Source organism: Patagioenas fasciata, chromosome 27, assembly GCF_037038585.1.
Source record: "Patagioenas fasciata isolate bPatFas1 chromosome 27, bPatFas1.hap1, whole genome shotgun sequence".
Lineage (NCBI taxonomy): Eukaryota > Metazoa > Chordata > Aves > Columbiformes > Columbidae > Patagioenas > Patagioenas fasciata.
Window position 1 is genome coordinate 5,766,892 of NC_092546.1, and position 19,278 is coordinate 5,786,169.

Sequence of the window (19,278 nt, forward strand, 5' to 3'; positions counted from 1 at the left end):
TGACTTTTTACCATTAAGATCCGTGTTTTGCTTCAGCTCCTTAGCAGGTGTGAATTTCTCGTGTGAAGACTTGGCAACCTCAGGTCATAGTGTCTCAATTTCAAGCAATCGAAATTAAAACACGTGGGTTTAATCTCTGCTGCAAACACTAAACAAAAATTGAGTTCCACCCAACCGGGTACCACACAGGACTGGGAATATTTAACAAAAGGCCTCCAACTCCTTCTTTGTACTGTTCTTACAGCAATTCTACCCCAAGAGGCAGCAAAATTTGCAAGTACATGTGTGCTTGGAAGGCCAACAGGAGAAGCAATTGTGGTCTCAGCCACAATGGTGCTAAAAAAGAAGCCAGTCTGATGGCCACAGAACGCAGACCTCACCTGGGATGTAGAAGGAAGCCAGTGCATATTAGTAAACAGACAAAAGGTTGAATCCAAAAATAGTTATGTTTAAGTTTTCCCCTTTCTTGGCATAACTTCCATGTAAAAACACAACAAAAATGTAACTTGAGTGCAACAGCGGCACAAGGAAACCCAGACCATGCCCCTTCACAGGGCTGCAATTCACTGAGAGAGGAGTTTGTAGTCAGTGTTGTTCATCGGCTTTCCAGGAACAGAGATCCCAAGTGGATCCCTAACTCGCTGATGGAAATCAGAGTATAATCCAACCACCTGAAAAAGCAGGTATCACCTCCCACGGGTCTGGCGCTCTCAGCAGCCACCCCAGGAAAGCTGCTCGGGACCAAACACCAGGCAACCAACACCCCCATCCCTGCAGATCTTTAACTGGAGTCAATGACTGTGATTTGAAAAAACACAACACAACACAAAACACCCACGACAGACCTGAGCATCCGAAAAACGTTCCAGGATTTGAGATCAGAACCAAAACTCCACAGAACGTTAAAAAGAAAAAAGGCAGCAAAATACAGACAGGAAGGAAAAAGCTCAGTGCTCTAAAGCAACAGTGTCCCTTTAAGATTTATCAAGGCATTGATTTAGGAATTAAAACGAGCAAGGTGGACGAGGGGAAAGCGAGGAGCGGTACCCACTGCCAGGTCAGACCTTGGTGCCTCCTGGAGACAAGCAGCATTAGGGAATAATTCTGCCTTTGCAGCTGGAGCTGAACATGCAGGCCAAGTGCACATGCTCAGAGATGGCTTAAACCACAGGCCAAGACAGCGCCAAAGAAACCGCCGCCTGCATCAAATTAATCCCCCGTAAATCATACGTAATCACACGACAGACCATGGCAAGTCCAGGGAGTCTGGACAGGAATTATGATGCATGTTCCAAACTGGGATGCATGGCAAAACCTGTATTTATGTGACAGACCAGAACTCCTTCGGAGCTGGGCCGGTGAATCAAATAAATACTGTGCATACCAGAAGAAGTGTAACGTGTGCTGGAATACGTATCTACCTGGGCAAACAGCACGCCAGTCCTAAATACGTATTTGCACAAACCTAAATACTTGTTTACCAAAGAGACAGGAACTGCTCCAAAGGTTTCTGCCAGAGCTCCGTTGTGCTGTAAATGCAAAGAACCAACATCCTCAGACACTGCCGCTCTCCGCAGAGACGCCCGGACAGGCTGCAGCGCATCCAATAAATATCCTACGGCAATTTCATCCTATGTCAGCTTCAAACTGGGAAACCTGGAAAGCGCTCGTCACTGATACAAACACATGGTTTGAATTGTGTTGCTTGTCACCATTTTTTATGTGTAACAGCATCAACTTGGGAATTTTGTGTGTGTGTAAAAAATATATAAAAACCTGGAGTTTAAGAACAACTGCTTGCTGTATCTTCCTCTAGTCATTCATAACTTTTCGAATACTCACTTTCAAGGACTCTCTTACAGAAAGAAATATCATCCAGGCACAGCATTAATGACCAAAAAGCAAGAAACACGCAGTGACGCTCACCTGGAAGGGCAGATCCATGGCACTGTTCCCGATCTGGTTGACGTTGGGCAGCGACCCGCCGTAGTACTGCCCACGGCTCTGGCCCAGTTGCAAATATTGGGTTTTCTGCAGCTGTAGCTACAAGAAAAGGAGGAAGAAATTGTAAGGGCAACTCATTTATTTTCCAGCTGTTTTAACTAACGGCCGTCATCGCCGAGGACAGACACCATCGATAAGTGTTCTTGCTTCTCGCAGCGGGAAAAGCTTTTCTACTCAAAGCCCACTTATGTTCATTGCAACATTCAGAAGGCGATAGCATCTCAACAGCTCATTAATAAGAGCTACAATTTTTGATTAATATCTTGTTAGTGACCTTCCTCAATTTTTTAGTTTAGTACTACAAATATTAAAAAGATTTCTCGTTCAGTTCTGCAATGTTCCCATTCAACACACCCAGCCTGACCACCGCGCTGCCACCAAAGCCCTGGTTTACCCTGAGCAAGCACAATTTGCAGTGGTCTGAAGACAACAGGCCTGCTCCCCGGCTGCGTCTTCCGAGGACTCAAGAAACTACAATGAACGTAGCGAAGCAATGAGCCTCTATAAGCTCCCTCTCCCCCCATGGTGTACCGATTTCAGAATGGGTGCTGCTCCTCACTACATGTCAACTGGCTGCTTTGCACTCTGAAATGCAAGAACATTCCTCGATCGGTAGCAAAGAATTGTTTAAAGACTAAGTGTTCTGCTCTTGGACGGGCTGCAGGTTGGTTGCTAAGGTACCGCCGTGTGTACATCAACAAACCCGCTCTAGTTTCATTCAAACGGATCCCAAAGCCTTTGCCTTGCGACGCCGGGATTTGGAAGAGTTTGCAAAAGTACTAGGAAATGCAGCATCCCCAAAACCGGGTGTTTATGTGTTCCGGGGCGAAAAGGGCGATCGATGGAGGGTCCTGTGATCAAGCAGCAACAGCAGGAGCGGGGGTGCTGAGCCACGTTGATGGTGACGCCACCATGCTGCACCAAGGACCGAGAGAAAGAGAGCGGGCTGACTGCAACATGCCGACACTTAGGGGTGTATGTACATTAAAACAGTCCCCAAACAGAGCAGAAAATGAGATCACCCCAAGGAAAACACTGCCTGCATTCTTCCAACTTTAAAACTATCCCTGGGGAAGCAACTCAAACACTCTTTATTCATAGAATCTCCCCTAGAAGCCACCGATTTCCAAATATACAGTCAAAATCTTTATGCTTTACCGGAGGGATTGAATTAATCCCAAACTTACAAGATGCTCTGTGGAACGGGCGCTCTCAAAAGCCTCCACTGTTCGCCAGGATACCACTCACAAAGTGCCTGATGGTTTCTTTTTCCTTAATCAAAGGGCAGAAAAATCCCCTCAGCCCCAAGACTTATAAAACATTCACAGTGTGCCGTATCAAACCGTTCCAAAATATCCCACCTAAAAGGCAGGAAAAAGTCCCTCCCGCTTCTCTTTCGCCATCTGCTGACACGCAATTACAACCCGGCGCTCTTGAAGCAATACATGAAATTAGAGAATCATTTAATGAGTCACAGCCCCGCTACCTCCGAGCACTAAAAGCACAATATCAGAACTCGCTGTGCTTTTCGCCTGGCCCCTACATATGTTTTCGTTGTTAAAAAAAGGCTTGCTTGGGATTTGTGCCAAACATTGGAGTAACTGTTTCAACAGGTGTTGGTTTCTTCTAAAGAACCTACTATAAGGCACCCAGGGAGGTGGGGGTGTTGCTTTATGTTTTTATAACGCTTTGGCCTTCCCCTGTATGTACCTACCCCAAAGCCCAATGTAACAGGGAGGTCACGACCATTTGTCTTTCCACCCCGCTTAAATGTAGAAACGAGGAAACGCAAAAACGAGCTTGTTAAACGGCTTTGCCGTGCCATTAATTTCAGGAACACTACCTTCGATAAACGCTTGTGGAGATGCGTGCCAGAAATAAGAAAACTGATTGCTCATTATTGCCATCATATATCACCGCACCAGCACGCAGAGCTGTGCTTGCTCCTCTCTCCAGCCGTGTAAGAGCGAGTGGCCCCCAGACTCCGCGGTTTACAGGAGACCGTCAACAACTGCCACTGGCAATCTGGGGAGATCAGGCGTAAGCAGAACAGGCCGGTCTGCTCAGCGCCTCCAACCTCTGGCTTTTTAGCTGTTAAAAAAGCATTTTTAAAGGCTGCAAAGTCAGCCCTGACCGTCATTTTGATGGGCAAGCTCAAGCAAAACCAGCTCAAGGCTTTCAAAGAGGATCGGCAGAAAAAAAACCTGCAATCTTCACTTTGTGTGGTGAGATAACACGGGGGTCTCGAGCCTGACCAAGGGGACCTGCACACAAGGGAACGCGGGAGTCTCCAGCCCGACCAAGGGGACCTGCACACAAGGGAACGTTGGAGTCTCCAGCCCGACCAAGGGGACCTGCACACAAGGGAACGCGGGAGTCTCCAGCCCGACCAAGGGGACCTGCGCACAAGGGAACGCGGGAGTCTCCAGCCCGACCAAGGGGACCTGCGCACAAGGGAACGCGGGAGTCTCCAGTCCGACCAAGGGGACCTGCACACAAGGGAACGCGGGAGTCTCCAGTCTGACCAAGGGGACCTGCGCACAAGGGAACGCAGGAGTCTCCAGCCCGACCAAGGGGACCTGCACACAAGGGAACGCGGGAGTCTCCAGTCCGACCAAGGGGACCTGCGCACAAGGGAACGCGCTCTGAAAGCGGTCAGAACTCATCTGCCATCAAGCACCAAATCCGACACTGGAATTCAGGCCAGCAAAACCCACTAGAACTGCTTCTTTTTAAATGCCCTTTTTAACATATAAAAATTTGATACCCATAACTGTAATAAAAGGGTGGAGTGTCCTGCTGATGAAAAACTAAAAGCTAAGCTATCTGATGAATACAGGAAGTCAGATTTCGCGATAACTGCTCTTTCGCCAGCCTGCAGTTTCCATAACAAGCTTTTTTACACATTTTAGCTGTTCAGAAAGCTCTCTCTTTAGCCTGTTTCAGGCTAATAAGCAGCAAAACAAGTGCAGATTAAAATTAGAAATGTATTATTAAAGCTTAATTGGAAATCAAATTCTGTTTAAAGGATTAACTGAGAGTTTTAGAGACTGCATTATAGGTAAATCTTGGCCTTCAAATCCGTTCAAAGTTTCCCAGTTGGATGGGTCGGAGGTTTCCCAGGAAGCTTTTCTCCTAAAGAATCAGGACGTGCCGCAGAAAGAGAATCTACACTTGGCATCCTCAATAACATGCTATTTTCTGAGCTCTCCCTAGGAATACAGGGTTGGTAGAAAGCTCTGCCTCGATAAAAAGACACTTATCGGACTATTTTTGGCCTTGCTGCTGAAGAATCAAAGACAGACAGTAGAGACCAAGCGCTTCGATCCGCAGAACTGGACTTTTCACGTTACGTAGGGCAGGGAGAGACTCTGCAGGTCAGGTGTGCTCGGCTCTGCCTGTGTGGGAGCGAGCAGAAGGCAGAACATCTCCCGAACTACAGACCTGGCGTCTTTCTGCAGCGGGAAATCAACCACCACGTCAAACAAACCCTCGAGACAAGGCAGTCCCACCACGTCAAACAAACCCTCGAGACAAGGCAGTCCCACCACGTCAAACAAACCCGCGAGACAAGGCAGTCCCACCACGACAAGGCAGTCCCACGGTGGAATCCCAGCGGAAAGGTTTGCTTCCCATTCACAATCCTCGTGTTGATAAGAAAAGTAAACAGAGTCTTAAAAAGAAAGATAAGTTAACACGGGTTTAATGATGGGGCGGAGTGCAGCTGGAGGCCTGTACGTTATCGAATTTCAAACTCCACATTTGCTACCCACTTTCTAAAATGAATTTATATGAAGAAAGAAATAACTGCTCACTTACTAAATCAGCCCCCTGAAAGCTGTCTAGAATTTATTTAATTAGATGAGAAAGTGTTGACAAATCAATAAAACAGAATCCTGGTAAGTCAAGGAAAAGAAAACGTAAATGTTAGCCACAATTTCATTAATTATAGCAGGTATTCGACTGCCAGTCCCTCTCTACACCAGCAGACACAGATGCAATCTCATTAAAGCCGAGAACCAAAAATTACTATCACTAATGAGAAGGCACAGAAAGTTATTAGCAGCAGCAAAGTTTCAGGAGCGACGGCAGAGGTGGTTTTATATCCCAGCGTGGAGAGCGCGGTCCCAGCGCTCCGGCTGCTCTCGCTTTCCCAGGAAGGCTGGAATAACCTTGCCCTAGAACTCTTACGACCTGAGAGAAATCTGGTGAAAGCAGCTGAAGCAGCAGAAACACTTTGCGGGTCAGCTTGGTTTCCTTCACTCACTCACCCCACCACCAGATGAGCGTTTGGCAGCAGAGGGGAAACAGGAGAGGCCGGCGGGAGCCAAGGAGAGGATGAATTCTGCACCACCCAGCCTAACTCGGCTGAACGGCCCAACCTCACGTTGTGTCTCGGAGCTGAGGGCTGAGCAAACCTCCTCTCCAGAAGCCGGAAAATATTAAAGAATGAGTCAAACAAGAGCACAGCACCAGCAACCTGGCGTTTCTGTTTCCTTCTGCCACCCAAGCTCCTCAGGACACTATGTGAGCAATTCAGGCCTTTTGCAGAGGCAAATGCTGAATTTCAGGTTACTCAACACAAAATGTCAGGAGTCTGTCAAAATTACCACGTGGGGTCTAAGGAGCTTCTGCAGCACCTGGACCTGCACTGGGAGTGTATAAAGCACTTTAAAAACTGAAAACCCACTGCTGGGTTCCCCCCGTCCCCAGAGTACCAAGTGTATCAAATTGGACATTCAAAGCACCAATTGCTTCTATTTTACTGCTTGCGCCTCAGTTATCCTCCTATAAAATGAGAATAATCACACCAGAAGAATATTGTAAAGGTTGTTTTTGAAGTGCTCAGACTCCTCGACAGCGTAAGGCCCAGAGCACAGCCCCAGGGGTTCAGTTCTCTTCTAACAACCCAAAGTCTGCCTGGTGTACCCGGAGGCCCAGAGCAATACACTGAACAACGTGTGTACATCCAGATATGCCAGGGCCTCCCAGTAAGGCACCAATATCTATTTTAGTGCTGGAAGAGGGAGGGGGCTCAGTCTCACCAGGGCAGTGGGGAATATACGATAAATTAATTAAACACTATCATCCTGCTTGCACAGAAGGAGATAAATGAAGATTGGAAAGAGGTTTGGAATGGTTGACTTTTTAATTTATATAATGCTTTCATAGTTTGGGTACCACTGATAAGTTAACAGTGACTGTTTTTATAGTGCTATCAGCTTTGACAATTTATTGCAAACAATTAAAAAGACTTCAATTATTTAGATGTTACCAATTAAAATCCACCCACGCACGTTCTCTAATAGCTGAATAGGTGGCTAAAGAGATGGACGCCTATTTGCAACTTCAGCCCTTTACTTTCATTTGCCAAGTCATTAAAAACTAGATGATGAAATCTAATAACGTCAATCCTTCCCCTCACATCTGAGCATGCACCCGCACAAGGGTGTATATGACAGATGTTTCTTTTCAATCCAAAGTCTGTCCTGATAGACAGGAGAAATAAATCTTATGATGTAAACCCACTTCTTTTAAACTTTCCGAGCACCTAATGCTACTGTGCCTAATAGAAAGAAAAAGGCGCAGTATCAGGAAACAAGCGGTGTCCCACAGCATCCTCACAGCTGAACCCAGGGAGTGCGGTCTGGATGAGCGGGCAGTGAGGTGACTGCGACCTGGCTGAAGGGAAGAAGCCAGAGAGTCGTGGTCAATGGGGCAGAGTCCAGTTGAGGCCTGGATCCAGTGCAGAGCCTCAGGGGTCAGTGCTGGGGCCGGTATTATTCAATATATTCATCAATTATTTGGGTGAGGGAATAGAGTGACTGTCAGCAAGTTTGCTGGTGACACCAAGCTGGCAGGAGTGGGTGACACTGGAAGCTGTGTTGCCATCCAGAGACCTGGACAGGCTGGAGAGCTGGGCAGGGAAAAATGTAATGAAATAGAACAAGGGCAAGTGTAGAGTCTTGAATCTGGGCAGGAACAACCCCAGGTTCCAGTGTAAGTTGGGGAATGACCTATTAGAGAGCAGCGGAGGGGAAAGGGAGCTGGGGGTCCTGGGGACAGCAGGGTGACCATGAGCCAGCACTGGGCCCTTGTGGCCAGAAGGTCACTGGTAGCTGGGGTGGGTTAGAAGGGGGTGGTCAGTAGGTCAGAGAGGTTCTCCTGCCCCTCTGCTCTGCCCTGGGGAGACCACCCCTGGAATATTGTGTCCAGTTGTGGCCCCTCAGCTCCAGAAGGACAGGGAACTGCTGGAGAGAGTCCAGTGCAGGACAACAAAGATGCTGAAGGGAGTGGAGCATCTCAGAACACATTTAAATGTGCCTGCTGCAAAGTAAGTGACACTGTTCTTTTCTTTCTGAATAACCAACGGTTCGTGGCAACACCGCCAATGAACACGGCACCCAGAGCGACGCCGGGATAGAAAAAGCGCAGCTTGCTGCTTCACAGCTCTTTTGGCTAATGGAGACGGACTACACAGCCTCATTTATCACAGCAAAAAAAAGAGAATCCCTTGCATTTCGCTCTCATTTGGGCTGTCACAATCAGGAAGAAACGCCATCAAGCCAGATTGTTAAAGTAACCGATTTCCTGCGGTTTGGAGCGCGGATCCAAGGGCGGCCGAGGCTCCGCGCGCAGCTGTTCCTGCAGGAAGGCTGCTCAAGGAAATGAGGGCTGAAGTTTAGAGGAAAGGTATAATCCGCACTGATAGCAGCTGCTCCGCCTGGGCCACTCGGGATTTCAAACATTCCATCAGCAGCTTTGTAACAAATTGTTTTGCAATGTTTGGGCCTCTTTTTTTTTTTTTCAATTTTAGTATGTTTTTATTTTCATAGAAGTGAAGATTGTAGCGCTGGCTGGAGACAGACAAGTGCAGACAAGCCGAGAAAAAGCCTCCCTTGTTACCTCTGCCAATCATAGCTGGCCTTCTAATGTTATTAGCATCCCAGCGCAATAGATATTGCAGAGCAAAGTACTACCAAGCCAAGCCAGGAAGCCAAATGTCTACTACAAACTAAGTGAAAATTACCACGAAAAGATCCAGACATATGGTATGAACTGGATTTGAACCCCTGCTTTTAGAACTGCTACATCATTGTTTACTCTTCCATCACCATAACTGTCATTTAAGTCATTTTCAAGTATTTGTTCCATTAGCGCATCCACATGTCAGGACACAAACAGAAAAACTCGGCGGGCCAGCCAAACACAGTCATTAAGAACCAAAATTCAAGAAAAGAAAAAGAAACGCAGAAGGAATCTGTTGTAATCTATTGGAATTTTGCAGCCACAGAAGAACAACAGCTTTGTCTCTGCCACACGGAGACATTTCACAACCAACTCTGAACTCACAGCAGAGCTGCGAACACAAGCCCAGCACTGCGCTTGATTTCTACCTGTGGAGACCTAGAGTACGTTACCAAATACACTGTTTGATGGCTCTACCGATGCTCTAACACACGCAAATAAGCTCTAAGACTTCAGAAATTAACACCAAGTTCAAGGAGCAGAAGCAAAGCCCGTGAGCGTCCCAGGTCAAACAAAGCGAGGCCGAGGGGCTGCAGGAGGGGAAGGGGATCTGAAGCCTCAGCCTCTGCCCCATGGAGCCAGAGCTTGAAAGGACAGAGGAGCTCAGCCAGATAGCACAAACAACAAACAAACTGGGCATCAGAAGAAGCACTTTCCATCAATAAACTAACAAAATCTGCTTGTCAGAGGAAAGGGAACAGCAATATAGCTAACTTAAGACTTCCTAAAGCTGATTAAGCTTAAAGGTTACCTGTTAGTGTGACATCTATGCTGCACTTCCAGTTGTTTACCAGTAAAACCGGGAGGTTCCAAGGGTTTGCATTGACTGGAACACCCGCCTGGGACCCCCCCAGCTGCATTAAAGCCTCTACAAAATGAAGGCAGTCCTGAATGACTCTGTGCTTCGAAGAGGAGAAAGGAGATGATGGAGTAAATTCTTTTTCCTACTGTCTATGACAATGTAAGTCATCTGAGGAAGGTATTTCTAATGGGTTATTTTGGGGACTATCTAAAACCATTTGATTTTTGCAGCTAGGACGTCCACAGAGCAAAGGAGCACAAAGACGGGTTTCTCTCCGTTTCAGCACGTGCAGCTGTTATTGTAGGTTTTTCCTCATCCAAAAACCATCTTGGTCACCTGGTCGATTCATGGGGGAAAGAGCAGAGAACAGGCAAAAACGCAGACCTGGGAAGACGAGACACAGCCCAGATCAACTTCTCCCACCTGGTAACTGCAACACGGCTTTGCTAAAAACACTATAGTGTGGTCAAATAAACTTCATTCACGAGAGCTGAGATCCATATTGATCAGCAAGGCTGAACCAGGAATGGCCTGAATCGCTGCCAACCCGCCAGCGCTGCACTTTTAGCACTCCAAGAGAGCCAATTATTCCTCATGAGTTCATGATGTTTTCTTCACCTTCCTGTTGAAGAGATTATTTAAGACCTCAAATCACTTAACTGGATTGTTTTGTCCTGTTATGAGTCATCTACAAATTCCAAGGCACCATTAGATTCTCCTTCAGGAGCTGCAACCAACTCCCCAGATTCCTCAGCTATAAAACTGCGAGGAAACGGGGTTATAAAAATTACACGCGTCCTCGGGCCTCTACCCCCAAGTGCCTTCTAGATTCATGTGAAAGTGAAAAATCTCAGCCCCTAGCAGACACTTGCTATTTATAAACCACCCCAAACGCGCCTTGCACCCCAGATCGAAAATCCTTCTTCTTGTGAACCCGAACCACAATGTTCAACTTTTGCAGAGAAAGCCGGAGAGGGGAGGGAAGAAAGCAGCAGCATTTCATGCTGTATTTTACATATTATTAGTTATTTCTGTTTTACACCAGCAGAAATTTGAACAGCGGCACTTCTGTACATATTAGCTGCATTTCACTTCCTCCTAAAAATAAACTGCTATGAACTATTTGATGTTTGGGGGTTTGAGGGCAAAGAATCGTGAAGAACATACCTTGCAGAACGGGAATAAATAAATAATAATAAATAGTAAAATTTAATGCACAGGCTGTCACTCTGTGTTTAAAAACACTTTGCTATTTCTGGTGAACAAAGGTTTACTGTTTAAAACTTAACAGTCACAACTGAGTAGCAAGTAAAAACAGGATACAGCACAACGAGAGACTTAAAATAGTGCCTATTCTTCAGAGCTCTGCTCTATCGCCGGGCAGAGCGCCAAGCGGAGCTACAATATGAACCAAACTGCTTTTAAAAACAAACCAGATCCCGTGGTAGCTCTGCAAACGCCACCCTTCTTTTCTGAAAGGGTTTCAAAAAGAGAAAGGCATGTATGTTGCTGATAATTCAATATAATACAGCGGAGAGGGAGGACTCTGATTGGAAGCTCGTTGATTATTTGATAGCAAAAAGAACTCTTTGCCTCCCTGATATGTTTACATCCAGCACAACGTTCTCAAAATCGATTTAATGATCATTATTAGCTAACAATGTACTTCTATAGGAAATATTCTGAGCAGGCCAACATATCTGTTTGCTGGTTGATGGACAACACTCGAGAGAACAAGAGAGAATGAGGGTCCAGGCTCAGAAAAAAGTTCCTAAACCATCTTCATTCCTCCCATCGAAGTGTCTCAGAAAAGATCAAATAAAAGCAGAGATGCCCTCATTAAGCAAGATAAAAATAGCTTTTATGTTCCATTTTTTATTTTTAGCTAAAGAATGAAAATTCAGTTACGTAACCCTACAAGTTTCGTAAATGAGGAGACGAGCCGGGTGTGTTTGCACTCTTTGGAGTTCATCAGCGAGCACGAGAGCACCTGAGAGTAAAAACCGACCGGTCCAGAAGAAATGGGTGATTTACCTTCAGCCCACGACTCCACGATAACCCGTCACCTGTCCCCAGATCCAGCACGGTCCCTGCAGCGTGTTCTTCCCTCCCCTGCAGCTCAGGAAACTGTTTGTAGCTCTTAAAGCACCAGACAATTCTCCAGGTATTAAAAATGCCTCCCATTAGAGCCACAATTCTCCGAATGCAAAAGGTCCGTACAATATCACCATTTCACCGCACAACAGAAAAATCTAATTACAACGAGGAGGTCAATAAGACATTAGAAGCTGAGTAGGCTGGTGGAAACTTGCACAATATTTAAGGTATTAGTGTTGCGCTTCCCTCGCTATCGGACAAATTGCAATTAAAAACCTGCAAAGACAAGACTTGTCCACTGCGTGTGCAGACAGGACAAGGAGAAGCCCAGTAACACCACTGCAATAACTGGTGTAAGACTTCACAAGGAGAGAAAAAGGTGAAAAGTCAGTATATTAAACAATCGCTGTCTTCCCTTTTGCCACTGAGGTGGATTTCTTTTCCCTTAATCCAGTTTATTGATGTCAAAACACCACTCAAGGACCCCAGAGCTAGAAAATCCTTCTACAAAGCCCCACATCACGCCAAGATGCTGCTTCTACAACAAGCTAAAGAGGCACCGATGTACAGAAAGGCCGGTCACAAGTAACTGATATGCTTTCCAAGTTGAGAACTATCACCATCTGCCTGAATATACATATATTTTAGAAAATGAACCCAAATTCCCTCCCCTTTGAGACCGCAGCCGTCCAAGGAAAATATTACTAACATAAATAGTAATAGCTGGGTATCAAAATTAATTGAAATTCATCTAACAGACCTGCAGTCTGCCATTAACACATCTTACTACTATGTAGTGATAAGTAACCGTACTAAAAACCACGAGCGAGTAGCCCAGCGGGGACATTGCAGAGAACATTTTCCCAGTCATCAAGAAAAGTGATAGACCAAGCAGGCAAGAGAGTCAAACACACACGGAGAAAACTGCCTGTAAAACCCAGACTCTTAGACAAGGATCATGAAGTGCTGTAGAATTATTACTGAAGCCCCAAGCCAGAATGCATCATTTCATCCTCCTCTGCCTCATTATTTAAAACCCACTTTTGTGGGCGTGTGTTGTTGTTGTGTTATTGCAAAGGATTGTTCTGGTACAAGGGGAAGAATTTTCACTTCCCAAGAAATAATTTGCAAAGCAGGACTATTATCAACACTTGGTTACAACTTCATAATTTATAAAGTACCAATGAGATCATACACAAACATCCCCGGTTGACAAATATGCGCTTTTGCAATGCTGGTTTGGCTCGACAAGCACAACTGGAGATCTTGACAGAAATCTCACTCCTGGATATCACTTACACAGCACTAAACACGCCACAGAAAACCATTTAAACCAGATCAAAGCAGCATTTTCAATATTAACTCCTACGCATGATCAGATAGGCTGGTCTTAGCTGGTGAGTTAATGCAGACTCACATTTGGGTACCACCCCAAGATTAGACCAAAGCCCTCGGGACCACATTTGTTTATCAAAATGGAAGCAGTTGAGACCAAAAGAATAAAAGGGAAGCAGCACCGAGATCGTCACCGGTCACTGTCACCAAACAAACACCGTCACAAGCTGGTGTTCCGAAAAAACCCTCCAGATTTGGAGAGTTTGCTTCTTTTCACTCATTCCAATCCTGTCAGCTGCAAAGCAACAGCCACTCCAGCACATCTCCAAAAACCCCAGAGCAAAGCTCCAGCCACCGCAAGCAGAAATGTTAGTTTAAAAAAGAAAAGCTTATTTCCTTTATCTTTTTAAGATAGAGTATTACATTTGCTGAGAAGTGCCCTGCAGTGTACCTGGCCTTGGGGCTTTCCCCTCCCTTGTTCTTTGCGCTGTGTAGAGAACAGCTCTTTCCTCTTTCATCTAACAGGTGCTGAAGAAAGTTTGTGCCTAGGTCACACGGCTACTAAAAATCATTTTTCAATATAATATATTCTTGAAAACTACTTTAAGGAACAACCCCTGTTGGACCTTTTTGTGGTCTAATGCTTTATTTCCGCAGAGAACGCTCGTTTACCTCTGTCCTTCCACCCATCAGATGGACACAGTGCCAGCTCCTGCAGATCGATGGTTTTGCCACGTCCGTAACTTTGGTGGGTTTGCAGCTCCCACATTCACAACTACGACTCAAACCCATCAAAACCACCAACTTCAATTGGTAAACACAAGACCAAGAAAATGTGTATCCAGACCTAAAACTTTGCAGGACCTGCACGCCAGGCGAAGCGAAGCTCTGCCCGAACTGCTTTGCAGCTCGGAAATTTGCTTCAAGGGAAAACCCCAAATCACCCTTCAAAGAGTAGGAAGAGCTGACTGTACATAACCTGCACAACGTATCTGTTACTAAATGAGTAGCTGCTATAAACGCACATTACTGCGAACATTCTCCGCTGCTGAAGCTAAAGAAAACTTTGAGTTCCACACGTTCGTCCCGCGAATTACAATTAATACATTGAAATAAAGCGGCTGTACAATCACAGTTTCACGCGCCCGCAGATCCTTCATAGCTTTGCTACATCATTAAACCAGACAGACTTGGCCACCGCACAGAAAAAGCCTTTGTCTGAGAGCTGAAGCAAGCAGCTGTAACACGGGGTAAGGATGGAAGAATCATAAAAAAAGTCATTGTCTCCTTGAAAAAAAAAAATAAATAACGTTACAACAAGGCCCTGAGTGGGTTTCGCAGAAGCAGCGTTATGCTGCTGCCGGAGGAACGCGCGTTCTCCAGCACGGCATATCAGCAGCCGGCGGCGTGTTTACCTTGGACAGCTCAGCCGCGCTCAGCCAAGGCGAGAGCTGCACAAGAACAGGGGTTCTTTGTGCCCCTGCGGCAGCCTCACCTCCGCGCCTTCCCCTCCCGTCCGCAGGAATTCTGTCAAAGAATGACCGACGCTGCACCATTATTGCAGCGCGTTCCACGAAGCTCCTCGCCCAGCCGGGGACTGTCAAAGAGTGATGGTGCTCACGGATGGAGACGCGATGCGGGGAGCGGGTTGGGTGGCGGTTCTATCCCCTTCAGCAGAGAAGTTGGAGCAAGATCACGGATGGAGCCTAAACGACCTATTTCTTGGCCTGGAAATGTGCAAATATAGGGTCCAAACCCTGTATGTGTAAAAGTGACAAAGAAAAAACCACCATCTAGAGCTTGGAAAATTAACATTTGTGTTTTGAGAGAAACTCATGGTACTATTAACTTGAACAAAACCACTTCCAGCTGAAAGGATTAATCTCTGTGCTTGGAAGGCTCAGTCCTGATTTTGATGCATTTCTTTAATATCGTTCAGACATTCAAAAATACTATTGCGTAGTCAGGATTTTCTTTTTTATCGAATTATTCAATAAAAACATGCTGAAGACATTGGGAAACATTGTGACGCTGTCATCATCATTAGCGTTTCTCATTTTTAAAACCACAGATTAGCATTCCTGATTTAACTAAGCTTTTAAATACTATTTTGCATACTATCGACATCAAACGATGATCTGTGAACGTACAAAGAGGCGTTTTGATCTATTCCACAGCCAGTAGGAACGAGTAAGCCAGTGATTGTGTCATACGTAAGCACAAATTTTGTTACGGGGAGGTGTGTGCCTGTGCCTGTGTTTTACACACATCCAAATACAAACTAAGGGGGTTTTACTTGAGTTTTTTCAAATGTGGGAGGGCTTTATGTGCAGGAAAAGACCAAGAGGGAGCTCGAACACAGCTCTGGTTGAAATCCCTCAAAACTAAGTCACTTTAACAATATATATCAAAAAAAACCCCAATCCTGGCAGCCTGAGAATATCTCCAAATGAAAAAGAACCCCCTTCAAAACGCAGGTCACAAGCTGCGCCCAATTTTTCTTTAAAATCTTACATTCTCCTGCATTCGAAGAGCCGCACGTTGAAGAGCTCAGCACTACCTGCATCATCCTGCATGTTAATGTTTTGTTAATTACAATATTAAAGGGCAGCAACAGCCTTGTATGAGTAAATACACGTAAGGCAGCAAGCACCACAGAAATTGAGAGTAGGTCCTGGTAAACAACCCGTCCTTAAAACACAAAAATCAGTGTGGTTCTACAATTTAAAAAAGAGCCACGAGCAAAATAGAAGAGTCAATGCCACACAGAAAAAACCCTCCTCCTCTTCTCACCCACTTTGTTACTATGGGACTCGCAGAAATCTCTGCATTATAAACACAAAGGTCCCACTCAACAGACAATTAAGCAGCTCCAGTGCCTGTCGGCCACCCACCTCCACAACTCTTCGCAAGGTCTGCGTCTCCCAGGAAAGCTAAAATGCATTCTTGAATGTGCCAGCTCAAAGACAGGACTTTGTTGCTCCTGGGAACGGGGGGACACTTCTGAAACCAAAGCCATTTATTTCTCTAAAGCTTTTTTTTTTTCCAGCTGAATGGTGAGGGTGATAAAGGAGGAGTTAATATCATATTTTGGTTTTTTCCTAGGCAAGAAAGATGCATCGTAACTTAAAAATCTCAGATGGTCTGAACAGCATAGGTGGAAGACTCCCAGTGCAGAAAGCAAGCTCAGAAACAGCGTTTGTACGCACAAGAAATGGTGGAACAGTAGTTGTGTGCCTCTGTAGGACCAGGAACGAACAATACAACAGACAAGACGGTAAACATTGCAAAAAAGACAATTACTAATAATGAAAAGGCAACAGAAATTTTGGGCTGCTTCCACAAACTGAGTAACGCATTTCCAAACTGACAGCAAAGTGTTGGTTGCCAAATGAAAATGAGAGCAAACAGCAAAGTCGTGCTTAACCCCTTTTTGCTTTTCTACTGCCTTTTAGAGACAGATGAAATCATGGAATTTAGAAGAAAAACTCTACAAAGGAGACATTTTACTCAGCTATTTGGTCAGTGTTTCCATCACTTCAGTACCCAGAATCCTCAGATACCTCATTCATCTTGGGTCCTTCTCTCCATACCCTGTTCTTGAAAATAAGATGAGTTTCCTTCTGCAAAACCTGGGTTAGGAACACCCGGATTTGTGAGAAATTGAACTAGGATTCCGACTTAATCTTGCGCAAGGTGAATGCTAACTGTAAGAGTTAATTGGAGGCCAACCTGTAATTGCAGACTTGAGGAACTCTTTTTAAGAGTAATTGGCGCTTAAGTGGGACTGAGCTACACAGGCATGACAGAGGTGCAAGAAACGACTCCTGTGACTGCAAACATCTCGAAATTGTCCTCACTCTGCTCTCAATGAACAGTAACTTGAACCGCATACCCTACGAAGCAGCAACAAATAGTTTATCACGAGCGAAGCTTTGGCTTCGCACCTTCCCGAGCAGGAGCCGCCAGAAGCAGCACGACTTGCTTTTACACCTGACCAGCAGCAGCACCAATTCAGAACAAACATTTACCCTGCCTTGACACAGAGGAATAAAAGGCAACATCTGACTGCAAACTCAACTGTAGGTTCTCTTGTTCCCATTCCCACCAAGGTTTGGCCACAAAGAAGACGGTAAATTTTCCTTAAACCATTAAAACGAAAAATGTTGACACAAACAGGTGAGACAAGCACCACGCAGAAAAGCTCTGACACCGCTATACGTGAACCAGAAAAGGCATCTGATGTTCGAAAAGCACCTTCATTACGCTGTTAATTACCACCAACGGGCTTTGCAGAGGCATCAGAAGCTTGGGAGGGTTTGAAGTGCAGCGATTTGCACCTACAGCAACTGGAGTGTGACAGGAACAACTGGAGTGACACCGAGTCCGGCAGCGCCCGCCGGGTCCCCACGCACCCATGGGTGCTCTGGGGATGCTCCACAGGGCCCTGAGGGAAAAGGGCTCCTGGGGCCAGCGGGGGGAGGATGGGACCCCAATCTGGGTCTGTGCTGGGTGAGGAACCAGGATCCCCCCTCAGACCCAAATGAAGGAACCGGGATCCCCTCACAGAACCGGGTGAACGAACCGGGATCCCCTCACAGAACCGGGTGAAGGAAGCGGGATCCCCTCACAGAACCGGGTGAAGGAAGCGGGATCCCCTCACAGAACCGGGTGAAGGAAGCGGGATCCCCTCACAGAACCGGGTGAAGGAAGCGGGATCCCCTCACAGAACCGGGTGAAGGAAGCGGGATCCCCTCACAGAACCGGGTGAAGGAAGCGGGATCCCCTCACAGAACCGGGTGAAGGAAGCGGGATCCCCTCACAGAACCGGGTGAAGGAACCGGGATCCCCTCACAGAACCGGGTGAAGGAACCTGGATGTCTCTCCTCAGGCCGGGCCCCGTCCTGTGTGAGGAGCCGGGGACCCCTCCCTCAGCCCGGGCCTGTCCTGGGGTGAGGAAGCCGGTCCCCCCACTCAGAACCGGAGCCTATCCCGGGTGAGGAGCCGGGTCGCCCCCTCAGACCCATCCCAGGGGAGCCCCATCCAGCCGGGCCCGGGCGCACATCCCCGCCTGCACCGGGAGGACCGGGGCTCCCCCAGAGCCAGGCCGTGCCCCGGGGCTCCGCGGAGCGCACCTGTTCCCGCCGCCCGGGAGGATGCTCCGTTCGCGGCGGCCCCGGCGCCGGGGAAACGGGGAACGGGGGCGGGGGGGAGAGGGGGGGGTGAGGGGGCGGCGCGCGGCCACCCGCCCCGCGCCGGGGGCGCCTCCCGCCCCGCCAGGGGGCGCTGCCCGCCGCCCCGCCCGCCGCCGCTGATCCCGGGGCCGGGGGCGCCGCGGGGGACGCCGCCCCTCCTCCCCCCCCCCCCCCAGCGCCTCCACCGGGGGCGCGCGCGGCCGGGCTGCGGCGGGGGCGCGCGGGCGCGGGCGGGATGGAAGGCGGGAGGGAAGGCGCCGGCTCACCCGGTGGGCGCGGGTCAGGCTCAGGTCCTTCATGACCTCCTCGAAAGCCGCCGTCTCCTCCGCCTGCTTCTGGTTGTGCAGCGCGATCTTCTCGCTGAATTTCCGCGGGTTGTTCGAGGCCGCCATCTTCCCCCGTCCGCATCCCCCTCCCCGCGCCGGAGGGGGCGACGCGCATGCGCCGGGCGGGCCGGGCGGGGGAACGCAGGGCGCCTGCGCGGGGCGGCAGGGGGCGGTGAGGGGGCGGAGGGGCGCATGCGCGGGGCGGCCGGCGGCGTGCGCGGGGAGGTGGGGGCGCTGGCCGGCTACGCGCCTGCGCTGCTGAGGGGGCGTCACGTGCGCGGGGCGCGTGCGCGCTGCCGGGCGGGCGCCCCGAAGTGGCGCGGGGTGGGTGCCGGTGCCGGTACGGGGGCGGTTCCGCCGCTCCCCCCCAGCCCTGTCGCTGTCCCCTCCCGGGGTGCGGCTCGCTGGGGACCACAGCGTCCTCCTCCGAAGCCCGCGGACATCCCCGCCGCAGTGGCGCGTCCCCGGGATTCGCGCAGGTCCCGCGCGT

The 19,278-nt window shown here is 48.1% G+C and overlaps 1 protein-coding gene across 4 annotated transcripts in view; it reads right to left on the reverse strand.

The window, feature by feature from the left end:
* Positions 1 to 18,908, reverse strand: part of CRTC1 (CREB regulated transcription coactivator 1) — a 41,988-nt gene extending 23,080 nt beyond the window's left edge. For all 4 annotated transcript variants that reach the window (XM_071799624.1, XM_065858614.2, XM_065858613.2 and 1 more), the window contains exons 1-2: positions 18,729 to 18,908; positions 1,927 to 2,043 (exon numbers count right to left, since the gene is read on the reverse strand). In XM_071799624.1, the coding sequence (XP_071655725.1) occupies positions 1,927 to 2,043; positions 18,729 to 18,854 (243 nt within the window). In that variant the 5' untranslated portion in view covers positions 18,855 to 18,908. The remainder of the gene's footprint in view (positions 1 to 1,926; positions 2,044 to 18,728) is intronic.
* Positions 18,909 to 19,278: the final 370 nt, after the last annotated feature.